The 15,723-nt window shown below is 56.0% G+C and overlaps 1 protein-coding gene across 3 annotated transcripts in view; it reads right to left on the reverse strand.

Annotated features, from left to right (window-relative positions):
• The window catches only part of COL27A1 (collagen type XXVII alpha 1 chain), a 143,902-nt gene extending 135,470 nt beyond the window's left edge, over positions 1 to 8,432 (reverse strand). For 2 of the 3 annotated variants that reach the window (XM_060154530.1, XM_060154529.1), the window contains exons 1-2: positions 7,913 to 8,431; positions 1,447 to 1,517 (exon numbers count right to left, since the gene is read on the reverse strand). In XM_060154530.1, the coding sequence (XP_060010513.1) occupies positions 1,447 to 1,517; positions 7,913 to 7,974 (133 nt within the window). In that variant the 5' untranslated portion in view covers positions 7,975 to 8,431. Of the gene's footprint in view, positions 1 to 1,446; positions 1,518 to 7,912 lie in introns of all 3 variants that reach the window. The other variant, XR_009541517.1, reaches the window with a different exon arrangement.
• Positions 8,433 to 15,723: the final 7,291 nt, after the last annotated feature.

Consider the following 15,723-nt stretch of genomic DNA (forward strand, 5'->3'; position numbering starts at 1 on the left):
CCCCTGCATTGGCAGGAGGATTCTTAACCACTGCGCCACCAGGGAAGCCCTCCACGTGGGTTTTTAAGCTGACACCAGGCAGTCTCCAGGCCTCCCCTGCACACTACCTGCAGCTCAGGGGCCAAGTCCCCAACTCTGCTACCTGGAACTGACAGAGGTGGTCACTGCTAAGCCTCTGGGAGCCTCTGACCACTGTGGGCTCCACGGGGATAGAGAAGGGCCGCTCTTGCCCAAACTTGTCAGGTAGTATATAATTAACAATAAGAAGAAGAACTAACATTTATTGAGCACTTACTATGTGCTTTACATGGGTTATCTCTCTCTATTCTCTCAATCATTTATACAGCGGGTACTGTTTATTATCCCCATTTTACAGAGGAGGGTCAGAAAACTGAGCGATAGTAACTTGCCCAAGGTCACACAGCTTATAATAAAAGGCCCAGCTGGCCCCCGGGTCTTTGTCCTTCCTTCGTCACTACGCTATCCTATCCTGCGCTGGAGCCCCTAGACTGGTTGGAAGGCAGGGTGGAGACACATCCAGAATCCCATCAGGGGAGAGGAGCTGGGGGACAGGGGAATGAATTCAGCCCAAAACCAAGATGGAGGGACCCGGCCAGCTGGCCACAGCAAGATCCCTTTATTACGTAAACCGGGCTCCACACTGCTCCAGCCTCTCCTCACCACCCCCCTAGTGCCTGACTCAGGACTCTGGACAGCTGTTCACCTACTCTGTGGGGGAAAGAGCAAGCTCGGAAAATATGACATTTGCACAAAATGTTGCTGGGCAGCAGGAGTCTCTTCCGGGCACAGCCCTCCCCTTCCAGGGGCCCAATCCCTGCCCGGTGGCCAGGTCAGGCCACAGGGGCTCTGGGAGTGCCCGGCCGCCTGCCCGTGCTGGGCGGGCGTGGAGGAGGGGGAGGGGCTGCTATTTTAAGTGGCATTGTGGCCGCTTGACAAACAGATGTGGGAGACGTCAGTTTCCGTGGGCAGTGGTGTAGCCAGCCTCCGGCTGCCTGGGCCCTCTGGACAGCTCCTCAGGGACAGCCGGAAAGAGCAGCATCTCACAGGAAGGGGAGGGCGGATCACAGGCGTGGGCAGTGATGGCGGTGGCCTTCGTGCCTCTGGCCAGCACTTCTTGGGGGTACCCATTGGACAGAGGGACAACTGCAGCTTACTGACCCAAAGTAACTTACATTCTGCCCTGGAGAGGAACAAAAGCATCACCTGTCCACATTTCTGCACTGAGCCCTTTCTACCCTTCGCAAAACATCCAACGTGATTCTCTCAAGCCCAGAGAGAAATTAGCCAATGACTGGCTCCATTCTACTGATGAGAAAGTCGAGGCACTGAGTTCCAATTAGGGGAACTGATGTCTCCTACCCCTGCGTTCTCAGATCCCTTCTGTCCTCCTTTGTCTCCCCCTGGACAAAGAGAAGAGAGAATTACCTTCAGGAGCTCCTTGGGTGGAAGCCAGGTGACAGGCAAGGGAGACTAAGATCCAGGTGAAGAGAAACCCCCTAGAGACCAGGAGACACAAGCAGATGTGACATCAGCTTCCACCTCTCACGTCCAGGTCCAGGTCCAGCCAGGGAGTTGGGAGTGGATCACCCAGCCCCAGTCCCACCCCAGTCCCGCCCAGGGGAGGCAGGAAGCGAGGCACAGGCTTCAGGGCTCTGTCGGACCAGCCCACGCTCCCGGGGGTCCAGGCACAGCCTCTTGGGGTAGGACCTGCTTACACAGTACGAATACAACCTCGCTTTCCACAGATCAATAAACCAAGGTCACCGGGCGGAAACTAGTAGGCAGGAAGCCCTGCCCTGGGCCGTCAGGAGACCCAGGGTCCAGCTCAAAATCTGCCGACTCACTGGGCAATGAGGGAACAGCCCCTGCCGCTCCCCGTCTCTGGGCCTCAGTCTCTCCATCTGTCCTGTGGCCTCAAGATCTTGAGGCCCAGCGGGCAGCAGAGCCAGGGCTGAAAGGTCAGTGGGAAGACCAGGCTGCTCTGCTTAGATGACGGGTAAACTTTGCAAAGGGCAGGAAAGATGAGAAGTCAATCTCGACTCACGGCGGAGGGCGGGAGAAGACCCCTTAGCCAGGACCAGTGTGTGCTAAGGAATCTGTCTCCTGGCTTCATGCTGATAGGAAATGGGAGAGAGCGAAGGAGAGAAGGGGAGACGACGGGGAGTCAGGCCCCCACGGGTGCAGACCTGGCCCCATTGCTTACCAGCTGTATGACCCTGGATGAGTCCCTCCGCCTCCCTGAGCCTGTCTCCTCCTCTGCAACTCGGCTGACACTCCCTATCTCGCAAGTCAGGCGTGAGGATTAAATGAGCTCATGCATGTCAAGGGCTCGGCCTGTTGCCAGCCACCAAAGTGCTTCTTATTCTTAGACCAACCCTGCTGTCCCTGCACTCTGGGGCCCGGAAGGGTTAATGCTCTGCTCAGGGGATCCTGCCAAGATGGGCAGAGGCAGTGATCCGATCTCACCTTCCTGTGGGAGCAGCCACTGGCGACACCCGAAGCCACCGGGGCATCTGATCCCGAGGCAGGCAAAGGGGAGGGCGGCACGTGGCCAGAGTCGGCCAGCTAGGATGCAGGCCGAGAGAGCCCCGACAGGCGGGTGGTGAGGGCAAAGGCTGGGACACGTGGGCCCAGGATCCATTTCCAAGAGAAAGCCTAGGATGATGTGCTTCTGGGGAATCACGTAATCCAGGAAACCCATCTGCCAGGGTGGATGTCTGGAGTCCCGGGTTCTTCCCAGCTCCCTGGGAGCCTTGGAAAACACCCTCTGATTTAATACCAAGTACTCCAATTTAATTGTAATTAGGATCGATGGTAATCCTGACCTGGACACTGTGGAAGACACTGATGGTTACCTACCCACAGCCACCCCCCTTTCTGCTAGTTCAGGGAGACCTGAACTTCAGAGGATACTGGATGAATCTGGATAAGTCTAAGCCCACTCTGGGAATCTGCCATGCTAATGACTGGCTTAGGCATGCATATGTGACCCAAATGTGGCCAATGAGGTGTGAGGGATGCCTGTCAGGGCCTCTAAGAAAGAATTTCAAAGGGACATGGAAAAGGTTTTCCTCTGGCCTTTGCATGTTGTTGAGTGAGGACCTGCTGCTGCAGCCATTTTGTGCACATGAGGTAACAAGGCGCACGAGCATGTGAGGACGGCAGCATGGACAAACAGTGGGTGTCTGATGACACTTGAGATGCTGAATTGGCCAACCCTATTACTGCTTTTCCTTTGGGCCTCTTGATATGGGAGGTAATAACTCCCCTCATTGTTTAAGCGTTGTTCAATTGAGAGTTACTCAGAGCGTAAGGTGAACTAGCTCAAACAGCACTCAGACGCTGACGGTCCCTTGAAACCCTTCTCCCGCTTCTGGGCCTTTGCACATGCTAATCTGAAGTGCTCTAGACACTACTCTTTTGCCTGGTCAGTTTCCACTCATGTGTTAGATTCTAGCCTTGGTGTCATTTCCCAGAGCCTGCCGCACATACGTCACCAGGTATCCCATGTATGGTCATTGTCTATTTCTCTGTTTCCCTTTCTAGCCCAAGTCCCTGCAGGGCAGGGACCACATCTGTCTTGTTCACTCTTGTTTTCCCAGCACCTGGCAGGCATGTAGCAAGTGTTCAGAGTATTTTTGCAGAAGGAATGAATGTTACCTGGTATTACAGGACTCTGGACTTCCCAAAGCTTTAACTCCAGCAGGCCCACCCCACCTCTGACATTTTCCAGGGATGCTTCTGGATAATCCTTGCTCCCTCCTCGTCCTCTCCAATCTGCTGCCACTGCTGTGAGAATGCCTTTTACACAAGGCCTGTCCTCCCTGCCTCCACGGGCCTCACCTCCAGCGCATCACTAGCAATAACTAAAGGTCAGTGCCTAGCGGCCCTGGTCTTGTCTCGGGAGAAGGGTAGAGGCTGACCCTTCTGGCATGACCCGCCCGCTTGAAGCAAACTGGCAGACACATCAGCCGTGATGAACAGTAATAGGCAGCTTTGTTTGATTTGACAAAAACTGAGGCCTAGGGACGGTAGGTGCTTCCTCAAGGTCACCATGGGAAGACTCTGGGGACATAGCTCTTCAGTACTATTTCCCACACCCGCCAAGTAGCTACTCCAGGAAACTGGGGCCAGATGTAGTGGGGAAGAGCCATCTCCTACATCCCAGTCTTGGTAGTTCCAAAGCACAGCTGCATAGCAAAGGCTCTGAGAAGTCTGCGATAAGGAAATTCACTGCACTTTCCGTCGGTCAGCAGTGCCTGAACTTGAGGACCAGGGAACTCATTTTCCCTGAGAACGCCTCCTCAGAAGACACCGCCCCTAGCTCTCCAGTGTTCCTGCAACCTTACTAGTCTCTGTTCCATTTCCTTCCGGTCTCCTCTCTTCCCAGCCCTTTCCAGGCACCAGCTCTCACTCCTTGAGTCTCTCCCTGTGTCGTCACATCCACCCTTCCTAGGACGCCCCCCAAGCTGATAAAGAGAGGCCAGGTGGAGAGGAGAAGGTGCCAGAACCACGCACATCCTTCTCGGTCGGTTTTTCCTGCTGGGGTTATGCCAAGGTGACCACCCTCTAGAGAATAAGAGGACGTATTGGGGGCAATATCTGTCATCCCTAAAGGTCAGGAGAAAGAAGACTCACAGGGGAGATGGGATCGGAATCTTCTCTTCAATTAAGCTTCCTAACACCGCGGTTTCTGACTCGAGAATTTCGGCCCTGAAAAGGCCTGTTACAAAAATATTTGTCTCCCTTTCATTCACCTCAACAAATGCAACTGACCCTCTCAGACCTGGATTCTGTGTGCACTTGACCCAGAAACTGCCGACGTATAGCACGGGAGTATAGAGGCCAGACTCTAGTCCCAGCCCCTCTTTATAGAGATGGGCCACTGAGGCCCAGAGAGGGCAAGTGACTTGCCCAAAGCCACACAGCAATGTCAGTGACCCACATCATCTGACTCCACCACCTAGAAGACAGTCCTTTTCGCTTGACTCGTCTCCCGTGGAGAAGAAATCGGAGACTTACAGGGACTTCCTACTTGCCAGACACCAGAGTCCCAGCCTTCACCAACAGGAACAGAGATGCAGCCTGGGGAGCCAACAGCCATCTAAGTAAGCTCCAGGCCTGGAAAGTTGGCTCCCAGAGGGAGGCCCTGCCGATTCATTTGCTCCCGTTCCAATCCTGTTTAGGCTACTGCTAATAACGTTTAGTGCCTGCACTGGCTCAGAGCTTTGTTCTTCCAGACTTCTGTTTTCACCGCTGACTCGTGGGCCTTGGCTGGGCGAAGCCAGGGCTCCAGAATGTCGGGAAGACCAGAGCTCAGCGGCCAGAGACGGCAGAAGGCGGCCGAAACGGGAGCCACGAGTTAGGGAGGCTGACCTTGAAGACACAGCCTGGCCACACGGCCCTCCGAGAAGGGAACCCAGGTGTTCCTTTCTCCTGCAAAAAGCCCTCTGCCAATGCACCTAGCGTGGTTACTCCTGGACCACGAGGCCGGCCAGAGCCTGCAGCTGGTGTGCGTGGTTTTTCCTCTTTCCTTGTTACCTGAGAACATACAGGCGCTCAGAGACCCACACAATTTGAACATCCACTGTGAGCTCAGAGCTGAGACCCAGGGCACAGAAACACAAGGAAAGCAGCCCCGTGGTCTCCGGGCTTGGCTGTTATCCCACGGAGGAAGCTGGGAAGGATGCAGCCAGAGGACCACAGGAAACAGAAGGGGGATGAACCTGTCCCACCTGCCTCCATGGATTGGCCAGGCCCCACGTGCCCAGACAGCCACGCCCAGGCTTTCTTCACACCTTACACCTCGTCCATGGGAACACAGACAGGGCATCTGTCTGGATAGGATGCGGCCCAGAATTTTCCAGTTGTTTCCCACATCCATTCAAGATGAAGTGAATAATGATATAAGTAACAGCTGCCATTTATTGAGCACTTACTACATGTCAGGCCCCGTCCTAAAAGCCTTTTACAAGCACAGGCCCACTAATACTCACAAACACCCTTCTGGCTGGGAATGAGGATGCCCGTTTGGGGGGATGAGAAAAAGGAGAAGCAGAAAGACAAGGTGCCTGCCCCAGCTCACAGGGCAGAGGCAGGATTCGCACGGCTTGACTGAAGTACCCTCTCTGCCCGTGGGTGTGAGTTTATGTTTTGCTTCCATTTCCGCCATCAACTGAAATGGCATTTTCGTGTGCCAGGCAGGTTGTGGGGTATCCAGAGGGTCCCTGAACACAGAGAGGGAGGAAGAGCCTATGCCAATAAAGTAATGGGCGGAGTGTGCTCAGGGAGGGACAGACCGTGGGTCACATTTGGAAGGCAAGCCCCCTCCAGTGCGGCATCAGGGCTGCTGATGGCTGTTGAGCTGAGCCTTGCGGATGGCAGGCTTATGGAAGCACGAGGGAGGAGGAGTGTTCTGAGTACAGGGAGGAAGGGGAAGGAAAGAGAGGCCAGGGATGCTCCCTAACGGTGTCATGGAAGCTGGGCTGGGAGCAAAGCTAGGAGGCACGCAGCGGGCCAGAGGGCGCAGGGTTTGGGGCACTGCAGTGGTTGGGGAGGCAGGGGCTGGGCCGCAGTGTCACTGCCCACTTACCTAAAGCTTGGGCCCCACTGTGGGGCGCTTGCCTGGTACCACTTTTCTACCCAACCGCTGGCATCTGCCCTGGCACAGGGTCTTCTGGAGAAAATGAGTCAGCAGTGTGCTTACTGGTGCTGTGTGTGTGTGTGTGTGTGTGTGTGTGTGTGTGTGTGTGTGTGTGGCGGTGAGGGGCGGGGGAATCTCAGCCAGCCCACTTTTTCCAAGACATGGGAAAGAGAGGGGGAGGCATCACCCCCCTGATTCCAGCGCAGAGGGGGCAGGGCATGGTGGCCAAGGGCGGAGCTACAGCCCTGACCAGCGTCTTGGGAATGTCCTCCGGTCCTGGGGGCAGGACGGACAGGGAGCAAGTTCTGCGCCTCTCTGGGCCGTAAGCACGAGTCACAGTCCACAGGGCCCTGAGGGGCTGCTCCCATCCTGCCCACTGCCACACACACCCACACGCGGTGACTCCCTCCGGCACATGCTCACTCCTTTACAACTCCTACTCCACAGGCTGGGAATCAGAGCCTCTGGGTCCCAGCCCCTCCTTGGAGATTCCCTGCCCCTCTCTGGCCCTGAGTCTCACATCTGTGCAACGAGGGGTTCGAATTAGTCATCTCCCAGGGCCCTTTATGCCCTGACATGCTGGCTCTCACTTTTTCCTCTCTCACACGCAGGACAGGCATTGAGGACCACCCCCCGCCCCTCCCCAAGCAGGGAAGCACTGAGACACACAGACCCAAACAGACTGACACACATGCGGAGATTTCCAGAAACAGGGGACGTGCAAAGACACACAGACACTGAGACAGCAGCAGAAGCCGAGACCCGCAGCCCTAGAAATTTGCAGACAAGTTTCCCGAGAACCGACAGAAACGGAGACTTACAGGCTCGGGACCTGTGGACACGGACACTGGAACACACCGAGACAGTCAGAAATGGAGATCCCCCCCTCCCCCAAGCATCCAAAAAGCCCCCTTCCGCCCCCCCCCGCGCCCGCCCGCCGCTCCAGGCGCCACCCCCACCCCCCAATCCCGATTCCCGGGGCTGGCTCTGCATGGGACCCTCCCCAGCTCGGCCCCCGCCCCAAGGCGATCGGGCAGTCGCGCCAGGCAGGGAAGGGCGGGCAGCGCTCTCGCCAACTCTCGCCGGGCCGGGGGCGCTGCCCGCTTTAACCCTTGGCGGCCCGCCTCGCAGGGGTGAAGGAAGGAGCAGGAAGCTGACGTTCCGCTGGAAGCGTCCCGCGCGGCGGGGAACCCCCGCCTCCGGAGCCGCAAGAAGCTGGGGAGGGGGCGTCCCCGAGCCGGTACTCACCTCCCGCGCGCCGCCGCCGCCGCCGCTGTGCCTCGGGCCCCCCGCGCCGATCCCGCTCCCATGGCGGGCCCCTACTTCATGCTCCCGAGCCCGGGGGGCAAGTGTGGGCGCGCCCCATGGGGCCGCCAGCCCCCCGCCCCGCCGCGCCAGGCGGGCTCAGAGCGCTCGGCCCCCACGCCCCCAGCGCAGCCCCGCTCCCAGGGGCGCCCGAGCAGGCAGGCAGCGCGGCCGGGGCTCCGCGGGCGCCCGCTCCAGGCCCATGGTCCCAGGAGTCCCGGCGCCGCGCTCGCCCCTGCCTCGCTCTTCTCTGCTTCCACCGAAAAGGAAGAAGAAGCAGGAGAAAAAAAACAAAATTCAAACTTTTGGAGGCGGGCTGCTGGCGGTCCCCGGAGGCAGAGCAAGGCCGGGCGAGGGCGCGCGGAGGGCGGTGGAAGCTGCCTCCCCGCCGGCCTGGGGGAGGAGAGGAAAAGGAAGGATTTGGGGGAAATGAAGGCGATTTAAAGTCTCGGCCCGCGGTGGCTCTCCACCTTCTCTCCTCCCCGCGCCGGGCCGCCCTCTGCTGCCCCCTGCTGCCCCCTGCCGGCCGCAGCCGGGGACACAGCCTCCGCGGGCCCACGACTGTCCCGCTGAGACACTCCACGCCCCCAGCCCCCCTGTAAAGACGGGGAAACTGAGATTCACAGAGAGGAAAGAGTTGGCCAAGACTGTAGAGCGGGATGACCACAGTTCGGAGATTCGGGACCTCTAGATCGTGAGACTGGGGGTCCCCGAGTTGGGGGCAAAGATAGAGGGGGAAAGGGGACAGATACTATTGCTGAAAGGAACCCGGAGTTCCAGGGACAGATCTGGGACTAGGACTCAGTGTCCAGACTCTCATGAAAACAACCACCAGTGTTCTACCACACACATACACACACCTATTTTCCTCCCAGATTCAGGGCGCCCTGGAGGACAGACTTTCCTGGGCACGTAGTGGGTGCGTTTGTTCAATGTTGGTCACCTCTCTCTCTCCTCTCCACGCAGTAAGAAATGGGAGCTTAACCTACCTCCTCACCCCAGAGTAGACCAAAGGCTCCCTCAGATCCCACTAGGGAGCGCAGAACTGCACACCTTGATGCCGCCACAAACACCTGGCAAATTCGCACACCCACAACCCCAGTTCGAGCCCTGGCATCAGAATCCCCCTCCGCCTCCACTTCCACGAATTGTTCCCTGGTGCATACACACATTCCCACTCATATCTACACTTGCTCCAAACTCAGACACACACTCACACTCACTCACATGCAGGCACAGCCACGCACTCCTCCTGGGCTCACACAAACACACCCTGGGGTGTCTGGACTCTGGCGCACACCCGGACTCCACACACGCAGACGCATGCACATGAGTGCTTACACGCGCACAAATGCATACTAGCCTAGCCTAGCCAGATCCTCCCAACGCACACACCCGCGTGCACACCTCTCATACATATCTTCACGTGCACACGTAACAGCCCAAGTGCACACACTCACGCGCGCTACCCCCCACTTGCACACAGGTTTCCGCTAGTGCCCATCGCACGCGGGCACAAACACACTCAACTCCTCGCACGTGCACCCCCTCCCCACATGCGCGCACCTTTACGCATACACACACCCGTACCCCCAGCGCTCCAGGAGCCCCGGGCCACTTACTGGGTCCCTAGATGCGAGGCTGGACGGTCGGTCCTTCCTCGGGCGCCTAACGGCATTTGTATTCATGGGTCCCCGCAGCCCCGGGCGCGGGCGCGGGAGCGGGGGCGGGGGGGCGGGGTCCCCTTCCCTAAACTGGGCGCGGGCGCTCGGAGCGCAGCGGCACCGGGAGGGGCATGGGCGCGCCGGGCTGCGCCACCCGCCCGGTCCGCCTGCGCTCGAACTTCAGCCGCTCTGCGTCCTCGGACTCTGGCACGGGCTCCGGGCGCGGGGGGCGGTTCATAGGTGCAGGGGCCGCGGCGCCCGCCGGGCCTTTTGAAGTCTTCGCTGGGGGCGGGGAGGGGGCGCTGAAGGCGGCCTTTTAAACCGTAGCTGCACGCGGGCTCGGTCGAGCAAAGTGTCTGGTTTCAGCAACTTTAGGAAAAGTCCCAAGCCGAAGGGGGTGGGAGGGCCGACGCGCGAGCCAAGCAAGCCAGAAAAAGAAGCCGCGTAGCCGCGCGCTGCTTCCTGCAGGGGGCAGAGCACCGGTGACTGCCAGGAGGGAGGCCCAGCGCGGTGCTGGGGAACCCGCAGGCGGCTGGACGGCGCATGGAACCACCCCGGCACGTCCACGTTGAAGCTGCGCTCTTAACCTCCACCTGGCCGAGCTCCAGAAGTGCAGGAACACCCGAAAATCTGCACAAATTGTGCCTGTTTGTGCGTTCTTCTGGGGGAGAGGGGCCACCGGTTCTCTTCAGGTTTTCAGAAGCCCACGGCTCTTGAAGGCTGCGAACTTCCAGTCCGATAATTGTTGATGTACTTTGATCTGCATCCCTTGCACTAGGGAGATCCTGCGTTTACTTACAATTTTGGTATTTTTGTTTATCGTGGATTTTGGGGGATATGTTTTTGACATTTTTAAAGTATTGCATTAAAATATTATGTATCTTGATCACTTAGAGGTTTTTTGCCCCTCCTTAAATATAAAGCTCCATTACTAAGGGTTTTTGGCAGCCCCCAGTATTTTGCAGCTCACGTGCCTCCCCTGAGCCAGGTGTGGCACTGTTCTAAGTGCCACCGCCTATGGGAGGCCTGTTATCTCCATTTACAAATGAGAAAACTGAGATTCTGAAAGGTTAAGGAATTTGCCTGAGATCACTAAGCTGTTAGGTAGTGGAGGTGGGATTCGAACCCAGGTAGTCTGATTCCTGTCTTTGCAGCTGAGCATGATGATTTAAATCTTAGCCGCTAGAGGGTTCTGAGCAGATCCTTGCCAGCCTCTCCAACTTCATGTTCTTCGCAGTGAGCTCCACTCTCTCTGATGCCTGGACCCAGGCTCTGGACAAGCTGGCGTATTTCAAGGTCTTGTCCATGCTGCCTCCTCCCAGGCTGTTCTCTCCCCGAAACCCCCTTTCTGCCTGTTCACAGACTCTCTGTCCTTTTAGGTGCAGCTCAAAGCTCTGCTCCACACCCGTACTGTAGCACACGTCACATGGTATTGTCATGGTCAGATCTAACTGTGTCCCCACACCCAGCATGGAGCCTGGGATACAATAGATGCTCAAACCATTAATAATTTAAATGAATTTCTTTAACTCTTACAGTGTGCAAACCCCTGTACAAAGCTGGAGGAAGAGGGTCTGCCACTATGGAGTGAAAACAAAGAAATTTGTACATAGTCCTGCTTTCTGGGCACACATATTTGTAATGTGGTCAGCAACTTGGGTCAAGGAAGGGGGCCTGGATAGGAGACATCAGACACTGCCATGTCACAGAGGATCCCCTGCAATCACATAAAGATAACACAAGAAGAATGTGATAGATGCTATCAGAGAGATACAGATGAACTGAATTGTCAAGCAGACTAACGGATGGAGAGAAACCAAGGAAGGCTCCCAGGAGGAGGTGGCCTTTGGGTCCCGAAGTGTATGTTGGATAAACATGCAGCCACTGGGGAAGACAGCTCAAGTGAAAGAGTCACAAAAGGGCCCAGATGGTGGGAGCAGATTTCAGGCTGGTTTTGGAGGAGGAGTGAGGGGAGCCCAGTGAAGAAACCATCCAGTTCTCCCCACTGCACCGTGTCGGTGATGATGTGCAACTTACCGGCCAGAAAGACATTTGCAGGCAAGGGGACGCATTTCCTCAAAGATCCGGCAGTAGGTCAGTGGCTGAATTCTAAGCTCTTTCCAAATCTCACTCCCAAATCTGAGTATGCAATGGTGAGCCCCAGGGAGCCTTGCTTTAATGAGAGAAGCCCAAAAGACCCATGGGAAACCCCCCAAAGCCCACAAAGATTGATGGTGTCCCCTTTGAGCCTCACTCTCCTCATCTGTAAAATAGGTGCATTGAACATGCTCCTCAGCATGGGCCCTTTGAGCTCGGGAGTAGGAGACTGCTGTAAATATCCAATCCAATGCAGTAACTAATTATTGAGGGCTACCTGCGTTTCCCTAGGTTGGAAGAGAAACGAGGCTCATGGCCTTCCAGGAGTTCGTGGTCAGCTGCAAAGAGCAGATATGGACACTGTTAAGAACTCTAGGGAAAGGACCTTGTTTCCTGCCTCCACTGCCTCTTCACACCCAGTCTTCCTGCCAAGTAGGTTCCTGGCACAGCACCAGCGACTGGGCACAAACAGTCTTCATGAAAGTTGGATCCAGAAGACACTGACTGAGCAATTACCCACCCTGTGAAAGGGATGGGGTGCTCACCAGACAGCCAGAAAGGGGCAGAAGGCGATGAGCCTGGGACCTGGGTGGACACCGCCTGCAGGCCCATGGAGATGTTTTGGGGACGAGGCAGAAGGATAGGAATTCCCGGCCTGGTGAGGACTTTCCAAGGCACATAGTTTACTTTCTGCCCAAGCGGAGCAGCCATGGACCCATTGCTCTCTGGGGCGCATCTGCCTTGAGAGAAACTGTTGATCTCAATAGCCTTCGCGATGGACACTTAGTAGGGGCTCAATAAATGTTTGACTAAATCACTAGATGAAGTCTGCCTGCAAAAAGAGGGTTGTACACTGCCCTGGTATCAGTCTTCACTGATGCATCCACTAAGCTTTTCCGGAGGACCCACTGTGCGCCAGGCTGTGCTTCCTGTTCTCCAGTGTTTGCAGGAGGAGATGAGCAAGGAGACAGGCAGATGACGCAGGTCAGGAAGTCCTGCCTCAATTCATTCTTGTTTCACTGGTACCGCAGAACTGGGAGCAGAACTTGGATGCCACGTATTAGTCCCCAATTTTCCAATGCCTGACACGGCTGGGCACGCCGGGATGGGCCTTCCTTTCACATCGGGCTTGCATGTCCCATAGGACGTGTGCACAGAGTGCACATCTAATAACAGAGTCATTCGTTCCCTGGTCGCTCAGCCAATCAGGAGACGCTGGCGTGCATCAGCCCAGAGCTGGGCACTGGTAACAGGTAAATACAAGTTGTGGTCCCTGCTATGAGCAGTTGCCCTGCTGAGTTTCTGACACCGGCACGAAACACGGTGCCTGGTACATAGGAAGTACTCCATAAATGCTGAGTGAGTGACGGAAGGAAGGAAAGGAGGGAGGGAGGGAGGGAGGGATACATGCGTGAGAGTAAAGTTTGCTAGATTAGCCACCTGCTCTCTCTCCTACATCAGGATCCTCCCTCATCAACAGTGATTCGTTGGTCACGTGCCATGCGGCAGGCCCAATTTCAGGGGCTGCAGATACACCAGTCATACTCCATCCTGTTCCTTGCCGTGTTCCCGGCACCCAGGATAAAGCATTTCAGTAAACTGACCTGAACTCCAAGCTGGAGAAAGAGGCAGCCTGCAAGAGTGTCCCCTCCCTTTGTCCCCTCCAGGCAATGCCAGTCTAGTCCTCCTCCCCAGGGGAGGAACCAGAGCTGGTATTGGCTGTCACCACTGCCCGCCTGTCTCCCAGGGCTTGGGTTCTGCATTTAGGGCCACGTCACTCTGGCCTGTCGGCTGCCAAGACCCCAGAAACAATCATTCCACCAAGAGGAATGAGGGCTGAAGCCAGGGAAGCTCCTGGGCCACTGTCCAAGAGACAGCACATCCTCTGGGCACGTGATCCCATTGTCTGGGCATCCCAGACCATCTCCCCGGGGCCTTCGTCCTGCTCCCCAGTCTGGCTTTATTTCCTCAGGACTGGGCCACGTGGCAGAGGGTTGGGAGATGTCCAAAGATAATTTTGCGGGGGTTGATATTGACCCAAATATGGGATCCCCAAAGAAATTCAGTCCTGGAAGAGCCCCTAGTGCCATCTAACTCAATTTCCTCATTTTACAGGTGGGGAAGCTGAGGCTCAGGGACAGGGTGCCTGATGCTCTCAAGGTCACACAGAATCAGTGGGGGGGGCTGGGGTGAGAAGCCAGGCCTCCTACACTGATGTCTAACTGTGGACAGTCAAACCTATCTCCTCATCCTTCCATCCATTCAGTCAACGTTGGAAGAATTAGACCCGCTTTCCAGGTGTGAGAGCTGTGGCAAGTTAAGGTCTCTGGACTCTCTCTGACTATCTGTCTGGAACCATTGGCTGTACCGAACAGGGAGTTTGTGATGAGTTCTGGGCCATCGTTGCAGCCAGGAGTGGAGACCAAGCAGCTGATGAGCTCTGAGACTCTTCAGGCCTTCACCCGTCACCCATTCTGCTGGAATGTGCTTCTTCGCGGGATCGCCCCTGGATTCCCACAGCCGTGCCCTGCCCCTATCCCGCCATCTCACATCAGGGTGTATATTTATCTCACGCGCCTACTCAGCTGGACCTCCTCAAGGCCATGGCTACGCCTTATCTCCACAGAATCCCCAGGGCTCACTCAGTGGTAGCCCACAATAAGCCCTCAGTAAAGGCTGGATGCACAAGGATGGAATGGAGGAAGGGGGAGGTGAGGGAGGGAGGGACGGAGGGAGGGAATAATGGAGGGAGCAGAAGCAGGGCTGGAGACTGGTTGACCATCATGCTAGGACATTCCCATGACTGGGGCGGACACTGTTTGGTTCATCCTCGCTAAGAGAATTCCATCTTCATCTGCCCACTTCTAAGCTGCCTCATCCTTCAGTGGAGACTGCATCCCTCTCAGGCTGTAAGGGTTGACTCCCGCTTCTACTAAGCCAGTGAGTGGCTTGGGTGTAGACATAAGCCACAAACCAGCCACTGAGATGTGAGAGGAGTTATAGGCAGAAAGAAACAAGGTCCTTCAGGACATTATTGAGATGCTGAATCAGGCACACACGCCTGGACTGCCCTTTCTCAAAACAATGGTGTCCCTCATGTCTAAAACACTTTTAGCAAGGTTTTCTCTCGCTGCCAGCTGAAAGCATCCTAGCTGATGTAGCAGGGGAACAGGAACTTTGGTCTGTACCAGACAGACCAGGAGATTACAATGACAACGACAATAATAGCACAGAACAACTTCATTGCCAGCATCTCAAGTTTCCACACAACAACCCCATGAAACAGCACAGATAGCTGCATCTCCAGATGCAGACAGAGACAAGGAACCAAATGCCAAAAGGGAAGGGTCCTGCCCAAGTTCACCCCGCAGCGAGGTGACAGAAATGGGGCTAGAACTGTGGTCCCAAGTGCTCATTACAATATACCAGGACCTGTGTGTGTGGTGAAGTCGGGGTGGGGGTGGGGTCTCTTCACAGCCCAAGGAGTAGTCAATCAGAGCCTGCTGGGGAGGGGCCCACTGAGTGAATTTGAAAGAGTTGAAAATGCGTCCAGTCCACAGTTCCACAATGTCCTCAGCAAACTCCTAAGTGGCAGATGTGCTGTCAAACACACTGGAGAGACAGCTGTGTTAGGGAGTCGTCATCCCCTGCACTAGCTGAAACCTGCACTCCAAGAGTTTGGTGACCTCTTCACCCCATGTCCAGACCACGCGATGTGATACATTCCTGCTCATGGGTAGTTCCAGGAAAAGATGACCGATGCAAATGCCTCTGGATTCTTCTCCTCATCATAAAGTGAAGACAGAGGAGACATACACACGCTACTCTGCCTTCCACCCAAGAAACCAATTCTGCAAAGAGCTCTTCAGACGCGTGCCATCAAGCCAGAGCCCCTATACAATGGCTGTTGAGACCAGCAGCTCCGAAGTCAACTAAAGCCTGACTCCATGGAGGAAATCACTCTGAAAGTAACAACCCCACCCCCTAAGGCAT

Source organism: Lagenorhynchus albirostris, chromosome 7 (genome assembly GCF_949774975.1).
Source record: "Lagenorhynchus albirostris chromosome 7, mLagAlb1.1, whole genome shotgun sequence".
In the NCBI taxonomy this organism is placed as follows: domain Eukaryota; kingdom Metazoa; phylum Chordata; class Mammalia; order Artiodactyla; family Delphinidae; genus Lagenorhynchus; species Lagenorhynchus albirostris.